Genomic DNA, 20919 nt, shown 5'->3' on the forward strand with positions numbered 1-20919 from the left:
GAGCCAGCAGTTCTTCGGCTCCCCTGAAGGGTGGGGCCCGGCGCGCTGAGCCCCCAGCCAGGCGCAGCCTCAGACGCAGAATTTGGGAGCCACCGCGGGGGAAAAAAAAACAAAACCCAAAACCCTTCGACTGGTCAACACCCACCCCCCGCCCCGCAGAGAGACCTCGAATCCCGCTTCTCCCGGCGGAGGAGACCTCCGGCCATGGCCCCGCCCCCGCTACTTCCGCTGCGGGCCCGGAAGTCCCTCCCCGGCGCCGGAAGTTCCGCCGGCGGGTCTCCTCAGAGTCGTCGCCCGCCAGGACGCGCAGGCCCGAGCTCGCTTCCGGCCTGCGCGGGTGGGCGCCGGCTGGGCTCCCCGCGCGCCCCCGAGCGCTGTCCCGGGAGCGCGGCTGCCCCGGACGCCGGCGCCGGCGGCTCGGGCCGGGGCCGCGCCAGGAGGGCCCCCGGGCGGGCGCGAGGCCCGTGCGGGGCCATGAACGGGACGGCCAACCCCCTGCTGGACCGCGAGGAGCACTGCCTGCGGCTCGGGGAGAGCTTCGAGAAGCGGCCGCGGGCCTCCTTCCACACCATCCGCTGTGAGTCCGCCCCGCAGAAGGCCAGGGGGCCTTGCCGGCGTTCCCTCCCTCGGGGGCCTCGGGTTTTCCCTTTGGTTTTTCCCCAGCTCCCTCTCGTCAGACCAGACCCTGCCCTCAGCTCCCAGGATTTCTCCGCCTCACGCTGCCGAATGCGTCTTCCGAAGGTCATTGGACCCTCTTGCGCCCTGAACCTCCAAGTCCCTCTGTTGTTACCGAAAGGCTGCGACCCCACATCAGTCGTCAGTTTCCAGCTTCTTAGTATTGCAGCCTCTCCTCACCCCCACCGCCCCCCACACACCCCGATACCCGCGCTTCAGGAGCTTTTCTCGTGTCCTCGGGGTTGGCATGCTCCACCTTCCCCTCTTATTACCGAAGGGCTGCGACCCCACATGAGTTTCCAGCTTCTTTGTATTCCAGCCTCCGCCACCCCGCGACACACACCCCTATCCCCACTGGGGATCTCCACGCTTCAGAAGCTCTTCTCGCTTTCCTCGGGGTTGGCCTCCACTCCCTCCTGTTCCATTCCCTTCCTGTCTTCTTTCTCTTTCCTCGCCCCCTTTGGTTCTGGCCTCCCCGACGCCCCGCTGCAGCCCCAGAATCCGCAGCTCTGCACCTCATCCGTCTTCTTTTCCTCCATATATCTGTGCCAGCTTGTCTCCTGCTTTGATGTCTTTTTGAGGTCACCAGACTACTCCTGACTTCCTCCAGACCCAGTCCCTTGTGGGTAGAAAGTAAAATTAGGATTGGAGAGCCAGGAATAAGTTAGAGCTCGATCTATGTTTGGAAGCAAAAGCCAGCAGACATAAGGAATGTGCAAATAGTCATTATGCTGGACCTCTTTTTTTCTCCATGATTACAGCCTCTGTTGAGGGAGGGCCCTTCCACTCTGTATCCTGGGTGAAGAATTGGCTGCCAGAGCATCCCACTGTGATTCACAGATTCCTGGTTTCGCGTCCTGGTAGCCCCAGTACTGGTTAAGACTTGTTTTTGTCCGAGGAGCTCTTAGATGTGACTCAACACCTTGAAACAGGGCGTAGTAGATAATGAACTTCTATTTTCCTGTGGTCACTTGCCAGGCCATTACTTTGCTTCTTACTGACAGCAGGTCAGCCCTCTGAGGGCCTGGGTTTTGAGAATGTGATAAGAGCAACATCATTTCCCGAGCAGTTTACTAAGTTGATGTTTTAGCAGAATGAAGGGCAACATGCAGTTTAAATAAGACACTTGACAGAAGTACCTGGCCTGCAGTTTGAGGCAGGTTTGTGTTAAGAGGGAGTAAGATGGCTGTTCACGCTGTGCCTTAATTGCAATTCAGCACCATGGGCAGGATTAACCTTCGGAAGTACAGTTCAGCCTTCTGATCCAGATATCTACAGGAATATTCTTATTAAAGCTATGAAACTTGAGTGTAGCAAATCCTAACTTTGATGATTCTTATCAAAATGCTGTGACCTTTCATGTTTCATATTGTGTTTTACAATCACAGAGTTTTAAAAACATACTCTGTTGCTTTTCATCCTTATAATAACCCTAATAAAACACCTCATTGTGGGTAATAAGGCACGAATTTTCATCTGTCACTTAGGGGAAGGGAGTATCTTTGCTTAATGAGAAGTTATATAAATTCTAACCTTTTTCCTTCAAAATTATCCAGTGGGGATAAAAGGGAAAGTATATGGAGATATAGATAAAACAATATTGCCCCAGAACTGGTAATGAAGCTGGGTGATGGTACGCAGGACTCATTGTATTATTCTCTTTGCTGCTGTATATGAGAAGTTTTCCACAGTGAGATAACATTTTAAGAAACTCTAAGTGGTTTGTATTTTCTTTTATCTGAGTTACAAAAAATTTCCATTCTTCCATGCGAATGCCGTGCAAGCACTTAGTACAAGTAACCTGGTGGATAAATGCTTTTTTTCTTTCCCTTTAGATGACTTTAAGCCAGCGTCTATAGACACTTCCTGCGAAGGAGAGCTTCAGGTCGGCAAAGGAGATGAAGTCACAATTACACTGCCACATATCCCTGTAGGTTTTATTACATCGTTGTTGTTTTTTAATGTGGAATCACAGTGAATCCTCATATTCTGTTATTGCAATTTGATTTCCTCCTTTTTAAAAGCTTCTAGATTTCTGAAGTGCCAACATAAGGAGAAAAGGAACTGAGGGGGTCAGATGGGATGGAATTCATGCTTCCCTGGCTCCTGAGTAAAAAAAATTCTTTGTTGTTTTTCCCAAACTCCCTTTTTCCCCACTTGTTCCTAAGAAGGCAAGGTGGAACCTGGCTCCTCTTTTAGACATATGTAGCCTCCCCCAATCCAACCAGTCCATTCTAAAGGAGATCAATCCTGGATGTTCATTGGAGGGACTGATGCTAAAGCTGAAACTCCAATACTTTGGCCACCTCATGAGACGAGTTGACTCACTGGAAAAGACTCTGATGCTGGGAAAGGTTGGGGGCAGGAGGAGAAGGGGACGACGGAGAATGAGATGGCTGGATGGCATCACCGACTCTGTGGACATGAGTTTGAGTGTACTCCGGGAGTTGGTGATGGACAGGGAGGCCTGGCGTGCTGTGATTCATGGGATCGCGGAGAGTCGGACACGACTGAGCGACTGAACTGAACTGAACTGAACTGAGCCTCCCCCAACAGCTGCAGAGAAAGAGGCCCAAGTGCCCTATGGGTATAAAATAGCAACAGCTTAGGGGTGTGGAGAGGCAGGGGCAGGATCAGCGTGGTTCATGAATCTGGCAGGGGGTGATGTTCAGGCTGGCGATTTCAGGCAGGGCCTAGGTTCAGAGCCACAGGTTAAAAGCTGAGTGGAGAACCCTCACAGAGAAGACACTGCTGAAGTCTTACCAAGGCACCGCTCTGATCGCAAGGATCAGACAGAATGGTCTTAATGAACATGTGTCACTGCATGTCCCAGGCCTGTCTTGGAACATGATAAGTTCTTGGTAACCTGTGAGAGAATGAAAAGGCTCTAGACAGAGAGACCTGGGAAGCTTTGTGCTGACAAAAAACTGTCTGCCTGTTCAAACTGCTGTCTCAGTAGTTGTTGCCTTTGGCAAGTTACATCATCTCCCTTTGGACCTTAGTTTCCCAAATGTAAAATAAAGAGGTTAGATAAATGATCCCTAAGGTCCCTTCCAGCTCTTAATTTTTACTGTATGAACCAGAAGTCAAGGAGCCAACCAATTTCTGATTTCATCCAGGGGATTAAACGATATATTCCGCAAATATTAACATCTACCCACTGTGGTGCTGGCTCATTACTCGGTACTGAGAATATAGTCTTGAAGAAAACAAGCGTGTTTCTTGTCCTTAGGGAGTTTAAATAATTGTAGGAAAACATAGCACTTACTTTAGAAAATCTAGGGAGACTTCCCTGAGGAAGTGACCTTTGAGCAGATTTGAAGGTTGAATAATTGAAAGGGAGGGGTTGGGATGTTGCAGACAGAATCCTTGTTAAATCCCTGCAAGACAGAACTTGTGGTTCTGAGAGAGGACTGGTGCCTTCTTCTCTGGAAGCCGCAGAGTCTGGGGTGAGAGGGGCTGGGTGCAGTGGAGGGGCCAGGTGGCTGGTTTGAAGGTTTTCTTCTTGGGCCTTAAGCACTGGGCAGTCATGGAAGGCCTTAGGCAGGTTAGTGGCTTGAGGTACTTGAACCAGCCAGAACAGTGAGCTTGGAGAAGGTGTGTGGTTACTTAGCGTGAAGGGGAAGCCCAGACTCTCCTATTACAAGGAAATGCAGAGATCACTCACTAGCCTTACTGCTCATAGTGAGGGCTCTACTCAGGGTCAGACAGGAACGCATCATTTCTGTTTCTCAGTTCACACTTTACTATTATTTGTAACATTTCCCAAGTCTCTGGAAAATGTACAGTAATTTAAAAATTTTATATTTTCTTGATTACTTAGAGCTAGTCACACAGTTATAAATTCTTGCTATATTATTTCTTCTTTAACTCCTGGCTTCCCAAGCAAAAATAAAATACAAATCAGTTTATTCTGTTTCTTTTTAAAAAAAATTTATTTATTTGACTGTGCTGAGTCTTAGTTGCAGCATGTGGGATCTAGTTCCCTGATCAGGAATCAAACCTGGGCCCCCTGGATTGCGAGCACAGAGTCTTAGCCACTGGACCACCAAGGAAGTCCCCTTTCTATTCCTGTTTGGGTAGTTCTGAAAAAAGATTTGATGAGATAAAGCCAGCTCTAAATTCAGTCTTAATATTCATAACTGGGGTATTTGATTTGATTGTCTGAGTTGTTCTTTTGTGGCGGAAAAGGGATCCACACCACCAATGACTGTGTTCAAGGGGAACAAGCGGCCTTACCAGAAGGACTGTGTGCTCATCATCAATCATGACACGGGGGAGTATGTGCTGGAAAAGCTCAGCAGCAGCATCCAGGTTAAGAAGACGCGGTATGTCAACAAGCAGATAACGGTTGCTGTGCCGTTTCTGCACTTAGCTTGTCTCTTAAGTTACTTTATAAGACTGTGCCCATCTGGGAGCTCAGCGTCCTGTTGGCAGGCTCCGCAACTCCCACCTGTGTCTTCTCAGACAAGTGAATAAAACATCTTTTCCTCAAAGGCAATGAAAACAAGTAATGTTTTTAAGATCTGAAATGTAGACGTCACTGGGGAGAGGGGTGTGCTTTATGATTAAGTCAATTTAGTAATCTCACGGTTCTTGATACAGTACCACCAAAGGGATAGGATTTAAGTTTACAGACTTAAAATTATGAAGGAATAATTGAGTAAGATATATTCTTTTTTAGAGTGACAACATTAAGCTTTTACAAGATACATTTGAGATTATTATAATATCAAAGCTTTAATTTCTTTTGAATAGTGAGCTCTCTTAATCTTTAATTTGACAGACATTACATGTGTCATATGAGGCCAATTCGATTTTATTTTACAGTCAAATTTTATTCTATAAGTAGAAGTAACCCAGTGGTTCTATTACTGTGATATAGTAATTATTGTAGTAGAGTAAAGAAATTTTAAAGAGAGTGTTACAGTCCAATGTTTTTCTGTGTATGCTTCCTGAAGCTGTTTTTCTTTAGTCATTCCACAAAAAGAAAAGGTACCCACCATTTATTGAGGTCTTATCACAGGCCAGGCACTGTGCTAGATGTTTTACGTGCATTATCTAACTTTTACAAGTAACTTTTGGAAAGGTGGTGTTATCCTTCCGCACACATGCACACAGATGAAGAGACGGGGTCAGTGCGCTGGTGCTTTCCTGAGTTCAGGGCCGGCAGGGAGCTCTGCCAGGCGGACGCCGTGCAGCCCCCTTCTGCTGCTCAGTGTGTGTTGGTAGATTACCTCCTCCAGCCAGGGGCTGCGGTTAGCCTTCTGGAAGCTGATGGTTGTGGGGGTTTCTGTTACTACTCAGTGTCATCTGGGAACCAGCAGTGTTTTATCACTTAAGTGTTTGTTAAAAATACGAGATTTCAGGACCTATTAAGTCAGAGTCTGCACTTTAATAGAGATTCCCCAAAGTTTGAAAAATGCTGAGCTAGTCCATTTACAAAAGAAATTGTTAATGGATGGTACTTCCTTGGTCTGGGTTGGGATGCTCTGCCTGTCTGCCAGCAAGAGCTGGCCTGTGACAAAATGAGCAAGTGGTAAATAGATAATGGGGAGAAAACTGCAAACAGGCCAGTATTTCCAGAACTAGTTTTCTTTAACTCATTTGCATGTGCTTATAACTTTATAGTGTGCAGAAGCTGAGTAGTTACATTTTCTGCTCTTCAGATGGGTTCTCATAATCACAGGATATCCTACCTCAGTGCCTTAGCTGCTGCTCAGTAAAAAAAAACGTGAGCTCCTTGAGGGCAGCGAGTGATGTATCCATCTGTCTCTGGTGCACAGTGCAGACCTGGGATGCAGCAGAATGAGTAGCTTGTGTGCTAAAATTACAGGTACAGTCTTCTGAAGCCTGCGGTTCTGCAGACGCTTCCAGGCGCTTGGTAACTGGGGCAGATCTGAGAACCACTGTTTTTGTTCCTCCAGTTCACAGACCGTTTCTCATTTCAGAGCTGAGGGGAGCAGTAAAATCCAAGCCCGAATGGAGCAGCAGCCCCCTCGACCCCCACAGCCGTCCCAGCCGCCGCCACCGCCGCCTCCACCTATGCCATTCAGAGCGCCAACGAAGCCTCCGGCTGGACCCAAAACCTCTCCCTTGAAAGATAACCCCTCACCTGAACCTCAGCTGGATGACATCAAAAGAGGTAGAGAGTGGTTTCTGGAGCCCCGGCAGCGACTGGGAGGAGGGCATCGATGTTTCTGTGGGGTCACAGGGCTGGCGGCACTGGCGCTCACTGCCACTGTAGCAGTTTATGCAGGGGTCCCCATTCCAGAGGTGATGGGTGTGCGGGGTTACCACTCACCTTGTTTGATAAGGGGGAGTTCAGTGACTTGAGCTGTGGCTGTCTTTGCAGCGGTCTGCTTAGAGGCCTGGGTTTTAAAGAAGCCTGACTACCATCTGAAGGTCCATATGGCACACCTTTAAGGCTTTGGAAGAAGAGAATTCCCAGGTGCTGGGGATGAAAACTAAGCCTGCCAATGTAAATACAGTGTCTAGGTTAAATTCCTCAGCCAATGCTTCGTATTGACACTGTGTAAAGTAAGAAAGTGCCATGAGGACTGGTGGCCTCGAAGGATGTAGCTATCTGGTCAGGCTCTCTCCAGTGCAAGCCTGAGACAGAACTCACCGTGGTTTTCTCCCCCACACAATGGATGGCTTTAGCTGTCCAGACTTTTAGGAAGTTATGAAGGTAACTGTTGTATTTCATATTTGTGAAGTTTTATGACATAAAATTAAACCCATACCAGCAGTAAACAGGAAAAGATAAAAAGCTGCCCTTGGGAAATTTGCCTTTTCCACCTTGTGGAAATACTGTCTCTTTGTAAATGAGATCACTCTGTGTGGGGGGCACAGTTGCTGAGCCTCTGGATTTTGTTTTTCCTCGTGGACATTGGAATGCTGTCTGTGGAAGTTTTCACTTTAGCTGAATAGGAATTGGGCCGTGAGCGGTTGGTTGTTGCCAGTTACGCTTAAAGGAACCATAGTCATTTAAGGTCTCGTGGTGTGTTTGGACAGGGGAGTCTGGCATCTTCCCCGGTGTGTTCCGTGGTGGATCCTTAATATGCTCACGGACACTGAAGTGGTCGGGTAAAACGTGTTCTTTCCCTGCTTTACGTTTAATACAAACGCAGCGCCTGAGGCCATGGCTGTCCGTCAGATGTGTAGAGAGGACAGGAGGAAGAGAGAGACGTTCTTCGGCAGCCGTGGCCCCTCCTGTGAGCCTTGTGGGACGTGCAGGCTGGAAAGGACCCCAGAGGCTGTCTGCTCTGGCCCTGTTTCCAGAGAGTCAGCCATGGCCCCTCCTGTGAGCCTTGTGGGACTTGCAGGCTGGAAGGGACCCCAGAGGCTGTCTGCTCTGGCCCTGTTTCCAGAGAGTCCTGGAAAATTCATTGCCTTCCTCCTGGGTCTCCCAGCTTGGTTAGAGGTGGATCCAAAGCAAGTGCTCAGACCTTCCAGTTCCTGGTCAGATATTTCTCAGCCCCTGAGCAGAATATTGCTCTTCTCCTGTTTGGTGTTAAATCGTGTCATTCACAATCTTTTTTTTTTTTTTTCTTTTTTTTAAGCAGATAAGGCCAAACAGACTTAACTTCATTTCTTAAAAGAATCATTATTTTGAACCAGTGTGCATTTTGGGTACTTTGGGCGAATTAAATGTCTCCATTGTCTCTCCGGAGACATGTTAGCTGTTTTTGTTTGTTGGTTTTGGTCATTTTGTTTGTTTTTAAGGGCTCGAGAGGTAGGAGCTTGTCTTCAGGTATCTGTGGTTGCTCTGGGTTTTGCCTGGTGCCCTGTGTGAGGAAAGCTCCACACGCTGACCCCGCCCTGTCGTCTATTCCAGAGCTGAGGGCCGAGGTGGACATCATCGAGCAGATGAGCAGCAGCAGCGGGAGCAGCTCCTCGGACTCAGAGAGCTCATCGGGGAGCGACGATGACAGCTCCAGCAGCGGCGGTGAGGACAGCGGCCCCGCGTCGCCTCCGCAGCCCGTGCCCCCACAGCCCTATGGTGGCCGGCCGGCTGTGGCCAACGGGACCGGGGCCGTGCGGCCGCCAGGAAGCACGCAGCTCATGAGCACCCTCAGTAAGTGTGCCTTCCCGCTTCCAGCTGGGGCGGGGCTGGGGGGGCCGGCCGGAGTGCCGGCTTCTGTCTGTCTTAGGCCAGAGTCTATAAATGTGAAGATATTTACGGCGTAAGAAAGGGTCCTGCAAAGACAGTTTGAAGCAGAAAGGAGCAGGTAAAGTCCCCAAGCAGTAAAAACAGGAAGCACAAAACTAAAAATCTGTTCCTTCTCTTTGCTTTTCTGTATTGGCACAAATTAAGTTTTGTGGATTCTGGGAAATGCTGACGTGTGAGCAGCAAGGCTGTCTGTTTTTGCGTATCCCAGGTTTTAAGGGCCCTGCCTGCCCCCATGTAGGTCTTTGTCTGGTCCTGAAAACCCAGTGCCGGCAGACTGCAGGGTCCCACCACCACAGAGGGGTGTGGGTGCCCTTAGGATGTGTTTGGAACCAGCCAACCTTGGGCAGGAGGGAAGAAAGGGACACTGTAGTGTCTGTGGCCTTCGGCACAGTTGGTGGTGGTAAGACAGAGGGGAACGAGAACAGCCGTCTTCATCTTGGAGGCGGGGAGATGTGGGTCTGTGTGCTGTCCTCTCGCCAGAGTCCCTGGAGCTGGTGTCCTCCTGGGCTGACCTCGGGAGGTGTCATAACCTCCTGTGGGGCAGGCAGAGTCGCTCTCCGCTCTACACTGTAGACGTCTGACAGACCCCTTGTGTGGGGCCAGCCTTGTAGGCCTCTGCCTGCTAGGGGCAAGAGCACTCCCTGCTCACCCCAGCAGACACACACACTCCCATGTGTGCCCAGCCCTGCTCCCCTACCTAAGTGGGTTCAGCACTGTTGTGACACTAGTGAAGACTGTCTTCTACCATCTCACGACACAGCCGAGCTGCTGGATTTCGGGTATATTTGGCACTCTTCCCCATTGGTTCAGGATACTGGGCCTCTGGTATTCTTACTGGAGAATGACCACAGCTCCTGTGACTGTGTACCTCAGCTGTTTGTTTTACCTAGTCAGTGCTAAGCTTCCTTTCCTCCCAGAAAGTAAGAGCCAAACATGGCTCAGTGCGTGTTACTTACCCAGTGCATGTTTAAGTGCCTTAAACTCCTTTTTAGCTCTTTATGGCTCTTTATTCGCTCTCCCGGCTCACAGCTTTTCCAACGGAAGACCTTAATCTTTGCGTACCACATATACAACAAAGTGCTGAAGTCATTTACATAGGACCGTCAGCCAGAGCCAGCTTACAGACCCTCAGGTCACGGTAAAGACGGTCGTCAGCCAGAACCAGCTTACAGACCCTCAGGTCATGGTGATAGCACAGATCTCCTAGACCCCAATGTGAGAACATACAGAGTAATGGTCAGCCAGAACCAGCTTACAGACCCTAAAGTCACCGTAAATAGCACAGATCTCCTAGACCCCAATGTGAGAACATACAAAGAAATGATAGTATTGTTTTCCTAAATGGTAGCGTGCATTACATCTTTTCCCCCCAAAAAACAAATGGATCAGTTTGAACCTGCGTCAAATAAACTGTTAAGAGATCTCAGAACTGAGTCTTCAGCCCCGTTACGCTGAGCTGTGCGCATGCACGTCAGCTTCTTCATGAGCGATAGTGCTCGGCTCCTCCCGCTGGGATCACTCGCTGGTGCTGTGCCCCCTTCCCACATCTGGACAGCAGAGGCCCCTTCCTTGGTCTCAGACCTCTGCATGTCATAAAGGTGACTGAGGGCCCCGCAGGGCTGTTAGGTTTGCAGCTTGTGTCGGTGTTCACCACAGTAGAGATTAAAACAGACGTGCTTAAAGTACTCAGTAATTCATCCGAAAAATGACAGTAGCCGTGTGATAACATAACGCTTTTGTGAAAAATCTTCCAAATAAAAGAATATTTAGTGTGAAGAGTACATTGCTTTAAAATTTTACCAAGTAGGGAGTCTTACATCTGCTTCTGCATTCACCGTTGCCATCAGTTGTGTAGGTTGAAGTCTGTGAAGAAACTCTGGCATCATGAAGGTTTATAGTTAGAAAAGGGAGGACCTTGGGTCGAAGTGTTCTGCAAGGGCCTCGGGGACCCTGGGGTCCTGAGAACACACCGAGAGGAGGTGGCCTGGAGGTCAGTGATCCAGCAATGTGGACTTTCACTTTTCTTCTATTCCAGGTGGTATCAGCTGGGGTCCTGTGACTCCTCTTATTCTTTTAGATGGAAAAGCTTTACTTTCTTCACTCCTAAACCTAGATGTTGCACGCTGAACAAAATTTACGGTTTTACTGAGCTCAGTAGTTCAGATCTGAGGTGTGAAATAACATGACTCTTCTGGCCAGAGGGGCTGGGTGTGTGTTCATGCTGCATTAGTATAGTATTGGCATAAACAATTTAGCTGCCTGATCAGGAAACCCAACTAGGTACTATTTTCACTTTTATAAAGAAACTTGATATGAACAATTCTATTAGATAGTCAATTTATAGCTGGTTTTTTGCAGTTTATTGAGACATGTAAAAACTGTGTGACCAGTCCTCCCCTGTTCTGCCTCAGTGCGCAGTATTGCTGTACTTTGCAGATGGAAAAATAGCAATTCTTTTAAAATGTTGACTGCACCAGTTTTGTGGCCGAGCCAAATCAGTTTTCCTCCATAATTAAACTGAGCCAGCCTGGTGTTACTGGAGCGTGAGAGCCCAGACAGGCAACCAAGGAACCACGGGGGAGTCGTTTTTAAACTGTGTCCTTTTGGTCTGATTCTGTTTTTCTGATTCTGTTTTCCTCTTTATAGGAAATGACTTGCAGTTGAGCGAGTCTGGCAGTGACAGTGATGACTAGAGCCGGATCTTTTGAAATCAACTTTTTGGTGCACAGATCTGCTGCGAGAACAGGCTGCTTCAGCGTGGAGTCCACGCTGAGAGGAAAGTGTGGGGCCCGTGACTCTAGGAGGAATTGGGGGCCCTGAAGCGCTCAGCTGTGCGTGTCTTTAACTCAGTGGTGATGGGTGATTTTCTCAGTCATTTTTGAACAATCTCAACGTTTCAAAATTTTAAGTAGATCTATAGAAGAACTAACAGAACTGTATCTCTGTTTGGTTAACGCTGTTAACGGAGACCAGACAAACGTGCCCTGGTCTGGGTTCCTCAAAGGCCACCTCTTCTGGTCAGTGTTTCAGTTTCAACCCTCAGCAGCCACCAGCCTGGCCAAATGGCTTGCCCCAGTGAACGGAAGCATAGTCTCTGAGGGGAAGGGGGAGAGGGCGGCCCCGACCCCAGCGTGGAAGCGTGTTCCAGCCACTTCCAGCTGTAGACCCACGGCGGTGAGGAGCTTCTGCTTGACCCAGCCTGGCAGGCCTGTGTAGAAACAGACTTCAGGATGCGGTGTGAGAGCGTCCGTGGGGGGACCTGGAGTCGTGGCTCAGCCCCACGTCTGCAGATGAGGAAGGGACATGCGTGGCTGGCATGGGGCCAGCGTCTTGCCCCAGGCCAGGCCTTCCCACTGCTACCCCTGAATCTTTTACCGGAACCAGAGAGTCTTGTTCATGGGCCTGTGTAAGAGTAGTGTTGTGCGTCAGAGCTTTTCCTGGATTCCAAAAGATAGAAATGTGGGCTCCTTCTCTCCAGTTTAGATCCACGCTGTCCCTGAATACATCAGTCCCTCATGAGGTTGGGGGGAAGCAAGTGAAGTCAGCAGCCACGGTGCTGCTGCAAGTGACTTGCTTAAACTGGGGCGCTCAGCTCTGCGTGGATCCGTAATGAGAGGGCTTCTTTCGGAGGCTGCCAGCAGGGACTGGAGTGGGAGGGCTGAGGTGAGGTCGCCTCTGGGCAGATGGGCCTCTGCACGCATTCCAGCTTTGCCCGGCAGAGTAAAGAATCCTTTCTTTTTGGAAATGAAGCCTCCAGCCTCACAGACTCCCCCTCAAGAGTGCCCTCCTGCTAGCCAAGCTGGACCTGTTCTTCCTGCCTCTGTGCCTTGTCAGCCGCCTGCCCCGGCCCCACTCACGGGGCTCTGTGAGTCTCGCCAGCTGCAGTGCTGTGCACCCACACAGACCTTCCCCTTGCTTGAGTGCTGGTTGGTACGGGCCCCGAGGAGGCCCTGTTGTTCTCTCTCTTCCCTGGAGCTCGCAAGAGCAGACTGGAGAGGCTTACTGCCTGGCAGGAGGAGGGCACAGGGAACCACAGGGACGCTCCCGGCCTCCAGAGACAGCTGGAGACTGTCTGCGTCAGCTGGGCTGGTTCCAGAGTCTGACCGAAGCGTTAAAATGGCCTTTCCTTTGTTCTGTGTACCATCTGTCGCTGGGTGTGGTAAGGTGTGAAGAGTTAAGCCCGAAGCATCCGAGGAGCCATGGCAAGCAAGCCACCGTACAGGTGTGATTCGGGGAAACGTAACAAACTAGAGACGTGTCATGATGCCACTCGTTAACTCTTATTTCTGTAGCAGAATCATTTTTTTAAAGTGTGGTTTTAATGTGTATGTGTTTCAGGGGTGGGAAAACTTGAAAATTCCAAGATCCTTATTTCTTCCCTATTTAAGAGGCTGGTTAAGTAGGGTGTGTGTGGGTGTGTGTGTGCATGTGATGTATTTATTACACTATTCTGAAAGAGTAGTTGTCTCTTATCTGGATATACATTAGGTACAGCCACACTGTATGTTTCCATTTGGTAAGGAAGGTAGGATCCATAAAACTCAGGCCTTAACCAGTAGGTTGGACAAGACCAATTGAAATGTCATGAAATGTCTTTGTTGCTCCTGTTATTTCTGTCTTGAATTCATTGTCTCGTTCTTTAGTGATTATTAAAATCTTGTGCCTGAAAGTTTTATTTTGCTTAATTATGAAGTAGACATGCATGTTTATATTTATGCAAAATATTTACTGTAAAGTTTTTTTTTGGTTTACTCTTTTAAAAAAAATCACTATATTTAAGTAAAAAATGAAGGTCAGCAATATACATGTTTTGAGTTTTCTTTTTTTACTAGAAATCGATCTAGGAGTCAGTGAAAAATGTAGAGTTCTTTTAAGAATCCTTTGTGTTTAAGGCTAATTATCTAAATTGATTCCCTTTTTAATTTGGTGTTTCTGATCGTTAGGATTTACCCTTCTGTTTTAAAAGGCGTGAAGATCAGAACTAAAAGATGGCAAGCCGCGTGGAGTCTGAGGCCGTACTGGGTCTGAGAACCCTGGGAGCCTTAAACTGACTCCCTCGATGTGTCTCCTAGTCGTTTTAGCTCACCTGGACTGCCATGCTACAGCAGAGGGCCCGCGCCCACCCCTGAGCCCCAGTCGACACGGTCTGGACGTGACCCCGCCGCCTCCCCGCCTTCCTCACCTGGGCTGCAGGGCGCCCACAGCTGTGGGGGTCTTGCTGCCCCTGGTAACTCCTAGGCTGGAAGTGACCCCGTTCCTTTTGATTTTGCTGGTGTCTTTGACCTATTGGGTGCTCGGTAGATTTGGGCTGAACACAGTTACACACTCAGAGAACAAGGCTAGGAATCCTCGGCCACTCACCTTGCCCTCAGGTAGACACGGGAGACGAGCCCAGACTCTCAGGAGCGGCGGTGCATGTCCGTCACCTAAGGGAGTCTGATCCTCAGCGAACTGTTGCCGTTACAGCCGTAGGTAACAAACCATCCCAAAGCTGGACACTTAAGATAGTGTTTATTTTGCAGTTTAGACCGGATCTGGCCGGACGGTTCTGGTCTTGACCCCTTCCTGTGCCTGAGGTCTGACAGATTGGTCTGGGATGACCTCAGCCCATGCAGCGCGGGCCGCTCAGGTCAACTCCATGTCCCGTCCTCCAGCGGCTGGGCCTGGGCACATGGCCATGGCAGGGGCAGGGGTACTGTACACCTCAACTGCTGACACCTCATTGGCCAAAGGAGGTCACCGGGCCGAGTTCAGGATCGAGGATGGGATGGACAAAAACACTAAAGCAACCCATGGGAGGAAAGGCGAACTTCACTGGATCCCAGGAGCTGTGGCAATTATTGGGCGATTACTGCAATCATTCTATGCAACCCCACCCCACCCGCCGTGGACGGAGTGTCTCCAGCTTGGCTGGGAACCTTGGGCCACAGGATCGCTAAGGCCGCTCGGGGCTCTGGCTTTTCTCCTGGCCGGATGGGTGGATGGAAGCCTGGGGGAGCTAAGACAGATCTGAGCTGATCTCTGCAGAGGGCGCCGAGCCCAGGCCATGGGCTCCCTTAGGGCCCTGTCCATTCACTGCATGGGGTTTGCTAACCTCCTCTTTCAAACCCAGTGCGCCACTCTGGTTACCTGTTGCTAAGTAACAAATTGACCCAAAACTTTGTGGCTTAAAAAGATCACCGTTTAATATGGTGGAATCTTTTAGAACTAGAACAGAGCTGGGCTGGGCATTTCTGCTTCCTGTGGCTTCAACTGAAGTCATTCAGCAGATGGACAGGCCTGCCTTCTCTCCCATGTCTGGCCCACGGCGGGGTTGGCTGGAAGCAGGCTCGTTTGTGGCCACACCTGGCCTCTAGCAAGGCCGGCTCAGGGAGTGTGTCGTCTTGATGCTGGCTGCTTCCCCTAGGATGCATGTTCTGAGAAGCTGTGTGGCCTTTTATGACCTGGCCCTGAAGTCACACCACCACAGTTTTCTATTGGTCAGAGCCGTCAAAGGCTTACCGAGATTCAAGAGGAAGGGACACAGACCCGTCCCCCTTCAATGAATGAAAGAGCTGCCCACTCGGAGTCCCCAGCTGTCTCCCCTGTGTGTGGCCTTGTCTGCCCAAAGCTCCGAAAGCACTGCAGATGGTGACTGCAGCCATGAAATGAAAAGACGCTTACTCCTTGGAAGGAAGGTTATGACCAACCTCAGTTCAATTCAGTTCAGTCGCTCAGTCGTGTCCGACTCTCCGCGACCCCATGAATTACAGCACGCCAGGCCTCCCTGTCCATCACCAACTCCCGGAGTACACTCAAACTCATGTCCACAGAGTCGGTGATGCCATCCAGCCATCTCATTCTCCGTCGTCCCCTTCTCCTCCCGCCCCCAACCTTTCCCAGCATCAGCCTAGACAGCATATTATGGAGAAGGAAATGGCAGCCCACTCCAGTACTCTTGCCTGGAGAATTCCGTGGACAGAGAGGCCTGTGGGCTGCCGTCTACGGGGTCCCACAGATTCAGACACAACTGAAGCAACTTAGCAGCAGCAGCAGACAGCATATTAAAAAGCAGAGACATTACCAACAAAGGTCTGTCTCATCAAGGCTATGGCTTTTCTAGTGGTCATGTATGGGTGTGAGAGTTGGACTATAAAGAAAGCTGAGCGCTGAAGAATTGATGCTTTGGAACTGTGGTGTTGGAGAAGACTCTTGAGAGTCCCTTGGACTGCAAGGAGATCCAACCAGTTCGTTCTGAAGGAAATCAGTCCTGTCATTGGAAGGACTGAAGCTGAAACTCCAATACTTTGGCCACCTGATGGGAAGAGCTGACTCATTTGAAAAGACCCTGATGCTGGGAAAGATTGAAGGCAGGAGGAGAAGGGGACAACAGAGGATGAGATGGCTGGACAGCATCACCGACTCGATGGACGTGATTCTGAGTAAGCTCCGGGAGTTGGTGATGGACAGGGAGGCCTGGCATGCTGCAATGCATGGGGTCACAAAGAGTCGGACATGACTGAGCGACAGAACTGAACTGGACTGAACTTCTGCAGTGGTTCTCAGGTGAGACATCTACCCAGAGCAGGCTCCTAGGTCCCCTGTCCAGCAGCATCAGCATCCCTGGGACCTTGGTAGAGACCTGAATTCTCACACCCCAGACCTGCTGGGTCAGAATGACCAGCCCTTCAGCTCATTCTGACGAACCCTAAATCTTGAGAACCACTGCCCCAGGACATAACTCACTTGGTGAGTCTTGGCGATGACCCGTGACCACAATGACTGCCAGGAACTTCCCATCTAGGTGTTGGATGAAGGTGACTAGGGCTGGGGCACCTTTGGAGCGTGGCATGTACTGTTTATAGGTTGGAACATCAAAGACAAAATTCATCATTGCCCTTGAATTGACTAGGGGCAGAATTTCAGTGTGATGTGGGCTCCTTTCCCTTTCTATGAAGGGACTGGGGCAGGCAGGGAAGAGAGGCAGGGGGAAAGGCAGGGTTGGTAAGGTTGTTTCTTAGAGGCTTGTCTAAAAGTCAGCTGCCTGGAGCTGAAAGGAACCCAGGTGACCCCCCAGAGAGAAAGCCCCTTTGATAAAGGCAATGTGCGTCCTTTTCCTCTGTTTCTTGGGGGGTTGAGTGTTGGATGAAGTGATGGGTGTGTATGTGTGCTTAATTGCTCAGTCTTGTCTGACTCTTTGCGACCCCGTGGACTGTAGCCCACCAGGCTCCTTTGTCCATGGAATCCTCCAGGCAAGAATACTGGAGTGGGTTGCCATGCCCTCCCTCCTCTAGGGGATCTTCTGAACCCAGGTCTTGCACATTGCAGGCTGTCTGAGCCCCCAGGGAAGCCCTGCATGATGTGTACCCACCCCCGCCCCCACCAGGAGACGCGGGTGGGGGACAGCCCACACCCTGGAGCCTCTGCGTCCGTGGTGGTAACTGGGCTGCTCCAGGGTAGCAGTCTCCTTGGTACGTCGCCAAGGTCCTCTAGCTGTGCACTCATTGTTATCATACAGAAGGAAGATGTGAGTTTCCTTGAAACTTTAAATCAGTTCGGTCCGCTCTAGGGGAGGGCTGGGGTGGACAGCCCAAGTCAAAGCAGTCCTGGGGCTGGCTCGTTGATTGTAACAGAATGTGGAGAGTTAAGCAGCTTGGCCCCTGTGCGCCCTGCACACTGCTCTCAGTGGTGGGTGACAGGTGTGTCTGCCCCGAGATGCGCAGAAGTTTCATCCTGCCGTCTCCCAAGCCCTGGCTCTTCTGCCCTCGTTACCAAGTTTCCTGCAGAGACTGCTTACCAGTTTGTTACTCAAACAACTTTGCCTGGGGTCAGACCCCATCCCCACACTTCCTCAGTGGTGATGGGAGTGCCTGGGCTGGCCTAGGGAAACCCAGCTGGGGGTGGATCCTTGGGATTCAGCTTAACAGAGCTTGGGCCTCCATTACTGGTGAAAGAGTAAAAAGCCAGTTCAGACTGGGAGAGCGCAAGTGAGCCCCCGTGCCCCGTTCACCAACCATTGGTAACTGCAGAGTTAGCAGAAAGCAGGCCCAACCATTGGTAACTGCAGAGTTAGCAGAAAGCAATCTGTCCCCCAATCGCTGCAGCTCTGAAGGGCCATCATCATGCCTTCTTTCCAGTGACATCCCCAGCCTTGCCTTGTCACTCTGGCCACCTGCGCAGAAATCACTGCGAAACTTTGAGACTAAAATCATGGGCTGTCAAAACTTTGCAGTCTGTAAGCCTGTCGTCAGTCAGGAAGCTTATACAAAGAGAAGTACGGCACAAAGAGAAAGACCAATACTGTCCATCAACGCACATTCGCAATTTAGAAGGGCGGTACTGACGATCCTGCATGCAGGGCAGCCGAGGAGACACAGATGTAAAGAACAGACTTCTGGACTCGGGGACGGCGAGGGCGGGATGATTCGAGAGAATAGCACTGAAACACATACATTACCATATGTGAAATAGATGACCAGGGCACATTTGATGCATGACGCGGGGCACCCAGAGCCAGTGCTCTGGGACAACCCAGAGGGATGGGGTGGGGAGGGAGGTGGGACACATGTACACCTGTGGTCGATTCATGCTGATGTATGGCAAAAACCATCACAATATTGTAAAGGAATTATTCTCCAATAGACTAATTTTAAAATAAAATGAAAAAAAGAGGAATGTTCCATTCTTGCCTGGAAGACCTGAGCTGTGTGCACCCCTTCAACAGAGAAGCAGTTTCAGTTTCAACCCTAGATGCAGAGCTTCCAAGAGAGGTTTTCAGGAACAACATCCCGAGTTTTTCATAATTTTATAGTTTTCCAGCAGTCTCTGAAATCTCTGAAATTCAGCACAGTGCTGAATAAGGTACGATTATTCCAGTACATGGGCTTCCCAGGTAACTCAGTGGTAAAGAATCTGCCTAAAGTTCAGTAGGTGCAGGTTCAATACCGGAGTCAGGATGGCCGCCTGGAGGAGGAAATGTCAACCCACTCCAGTGTTTTTGATGGGAAATCCCATAGACAGAGGAGCCTGGTGGGCTACAGTCCCATGGGGCCACAGAGAGTTGAACACAGCTTGTCAACTAAACAACAATTCTCAGATGAGAAAGTAGATGAGAAAGCAGAGACTCAGAGGCGTTAGGCAAATTAAGCAGGGCAGTTAAGAGTGCACTGGTGACAGAGCCAGGATTCAAACCCAGATTTGTGCATTTTAGTCCTCTGGTTTTTTCCACAAGCTACACCACATCTTTCATGACCGGCCTCCCCTCAGAGACCCAGCCTCTCCAAGCTGACCCATCAGAACCAACCTGGAGCCTGCTGGAGGGGACTGCCACCAAGGGTTCACCCCAAGTGGCTCAGCACCCATTCCTGTCAAAAGGAAGAGCAAAACCGGAGAGACGGGCCCTGTAATGGACCTGTGTACTCAGCCCCCAGTGGCTCCATTCCTGCTTCCCGACACCCATCCCAGCAGCCACCCCCTCCCCACACAGCCTGTGTGCTTCTGAAGAATTCCCAGGGTGTGGGCTAAGGGTAAAACTTTTGCCATCCTGCATTCAGGAATCCATCTGTGATCTGATCAGCAGGCAGCTTTTTTTCTGATCATAGGAACTGGTTCAAGAATGGGCGTGTCAACAAGACTCGGATCAACAAGACTCAAGGCAAGATTTTTCCAGGGACTCCTGGGGAAAAAAAAGTTCTTGAGAGCCACCGGAATAGACATTCTGTCTTCCTGTGGACATTGCAAGGTGCAGATGTCAGCCTGAAGCTGGAGCAGCCAGCTTGTGGCCACCCTAAGGCTCGAATGAACAGGAGAGGTGCAAAGAGCTGAGAGGACAGATCAAGCAAAGCGATGGAGCAGGAGCCTTGATTGAACCTTGCCTGACCTCCCGTCTACTCCTAGAACTTGTATTGGTGATCCGAGCTAAAAAATTCTACCCTACGGTTTATATCAAAGTTGGATTTTCTGCTACTTGCCAGCAAAAGCATCTAGACTGACACAGCCTCCTTTGGCGATTGTATTCGGAAGGCCCTGCCATTCTCAGCCACTCTGCCTGACAGCTGGAGAGTAGCTGAGGGAATCCATCACCCGTCCGAGGACTGGCCCAGCCACAGCCCGAGGGCAGCGTCCACCAGCAGAAATCAGCAGCTGGAGCTGGAGGGAAAGTCAGCCTCTGCCTTGCGTCCCTCGGGGGAGGAAACCGAGGCTGTGGGAAGTGATGGACCAGGCGTGAACCAGGCATGGGAGTTTCCCAGCTCAGTGCCCTCCCGGCCCTGCTGGCCCAGCTGAGCTCCTCGCACGACCCTCAGCAGATGACGCTGGGAGGTGTTCCTGTGATGGCCGGGGGCCCCCGTCCCTGGGGAAGCTGTCCCCTAACACTGCGGAGGTGGCATTCATGGGGACCCAGGGCCCACCTTCCCCGAGCTTTCCTCTTCCCATTTCAGAACCCTGAAGGGGTAGAACAACTCTACGGATGGTCTTAACACCTGTGACCTTGAATCCTCTTCTGAGCCTTTCAGAACTCTCCCTAGAAATATCAGAGCTGGAGGCAGGCCCCCCTCTCATACTGTGGGGTCCTGGGACCGCAGCGCAGATGGGGACTCCCACACAACAGGAGTACCTACATGAGGATCAGACTGACAAACATGCATTAAGTAGGTTCTGCTTACCTGACAATACAACTTCATAAAGACCTAAAACTTTTAGCTTCCTCACAGTCTCCCACAGCCCCACCAGGAGAGCAGTCCTCAGCCCCGCCCCAGCCTGCCTCACACCAGGATGTGTGCCCACGTGGAGACCTAGCCTTCATGTCCAAGCTGCATCGATGACCCCTGCAAACAGCCTGTCCCCAGCCACCACCTCCCTCATGCTGACAGGTGTGTGCGAGCCACACTCAGGAGGACAGGCGTGCAGAGAGGGCCACGCGACCCTGCAAACAGGCTGAGGACCACTCAGGTGGGGCGGGGTGTCCTGGTACCTGCAGCCTTGTGGGGAGGCTCACAGCCAGAGGAAAGCCAAACAGTGCCCTCCGAGGGCTGGGACCCAGGACATGCCCCTCCGGGCCAGTTCCGAAGGCGGTATTGGACCTGCATTCT

At 50.5% G+C, this 20919-nt stretch overlaps 1 protein-coding gene across 3 annotated transcripts; it reads left to right on the plus strand.

Moving 5' to 3' along the window:
• Positions 1–128: 128 nt before the first annotated feature.
• EAF1 (ELL associated factor 1) lies at positions 129–13653 on the plus strand. 3 transcript variants are annotated; one of them, XM_088835261.1, is made up of 6 exons: positions 129–577; positions 2511–2605; positions 4897–5003; positions 6627–6820; positions 8516–8755; positions 11498–13653. In XM_088835261.1, exons 1-6 carry the CDS (start codon positions 205–207, stop codon positions 11542–11544), a joined length of 1056 nt encoding a protein of 351 aa, XP_088691387.1. In that variant the 5' UTR covers positions 129–204; the 3' UTR covers positions 11545–13653. The 3 variants fall into 3 exon arrangements, with proteins under 3 accessions (XP_088691387.1, XP_088691381.1, XP_055272619.1); XM_055416644.2 differs by having other exon boundaries at positions 190–577; positions 4867–5003; XM_088835255.1 differs by lacking the exon at positions 11498–13653 and having other exon boundaries at positions 4867–5003; positions 8516–11471.
• Positions 13654–20919: the final 7266 nt, after the last annotated feature.

Source organism: Moschus berezovskii, chromosome 1, assembly GCF_049115385.1.
Source record: "Moschus berezovskii isolate FMDL1 chromosome 1, NW_MosBer_1.0, whole genome shotgun sequence".
Lineage (NCBI taxonomy): Eukaryota > Metazoa > Chordata > Mammalia > Artiodactyla > Moschidae > Moschus > Moschus berezovskii.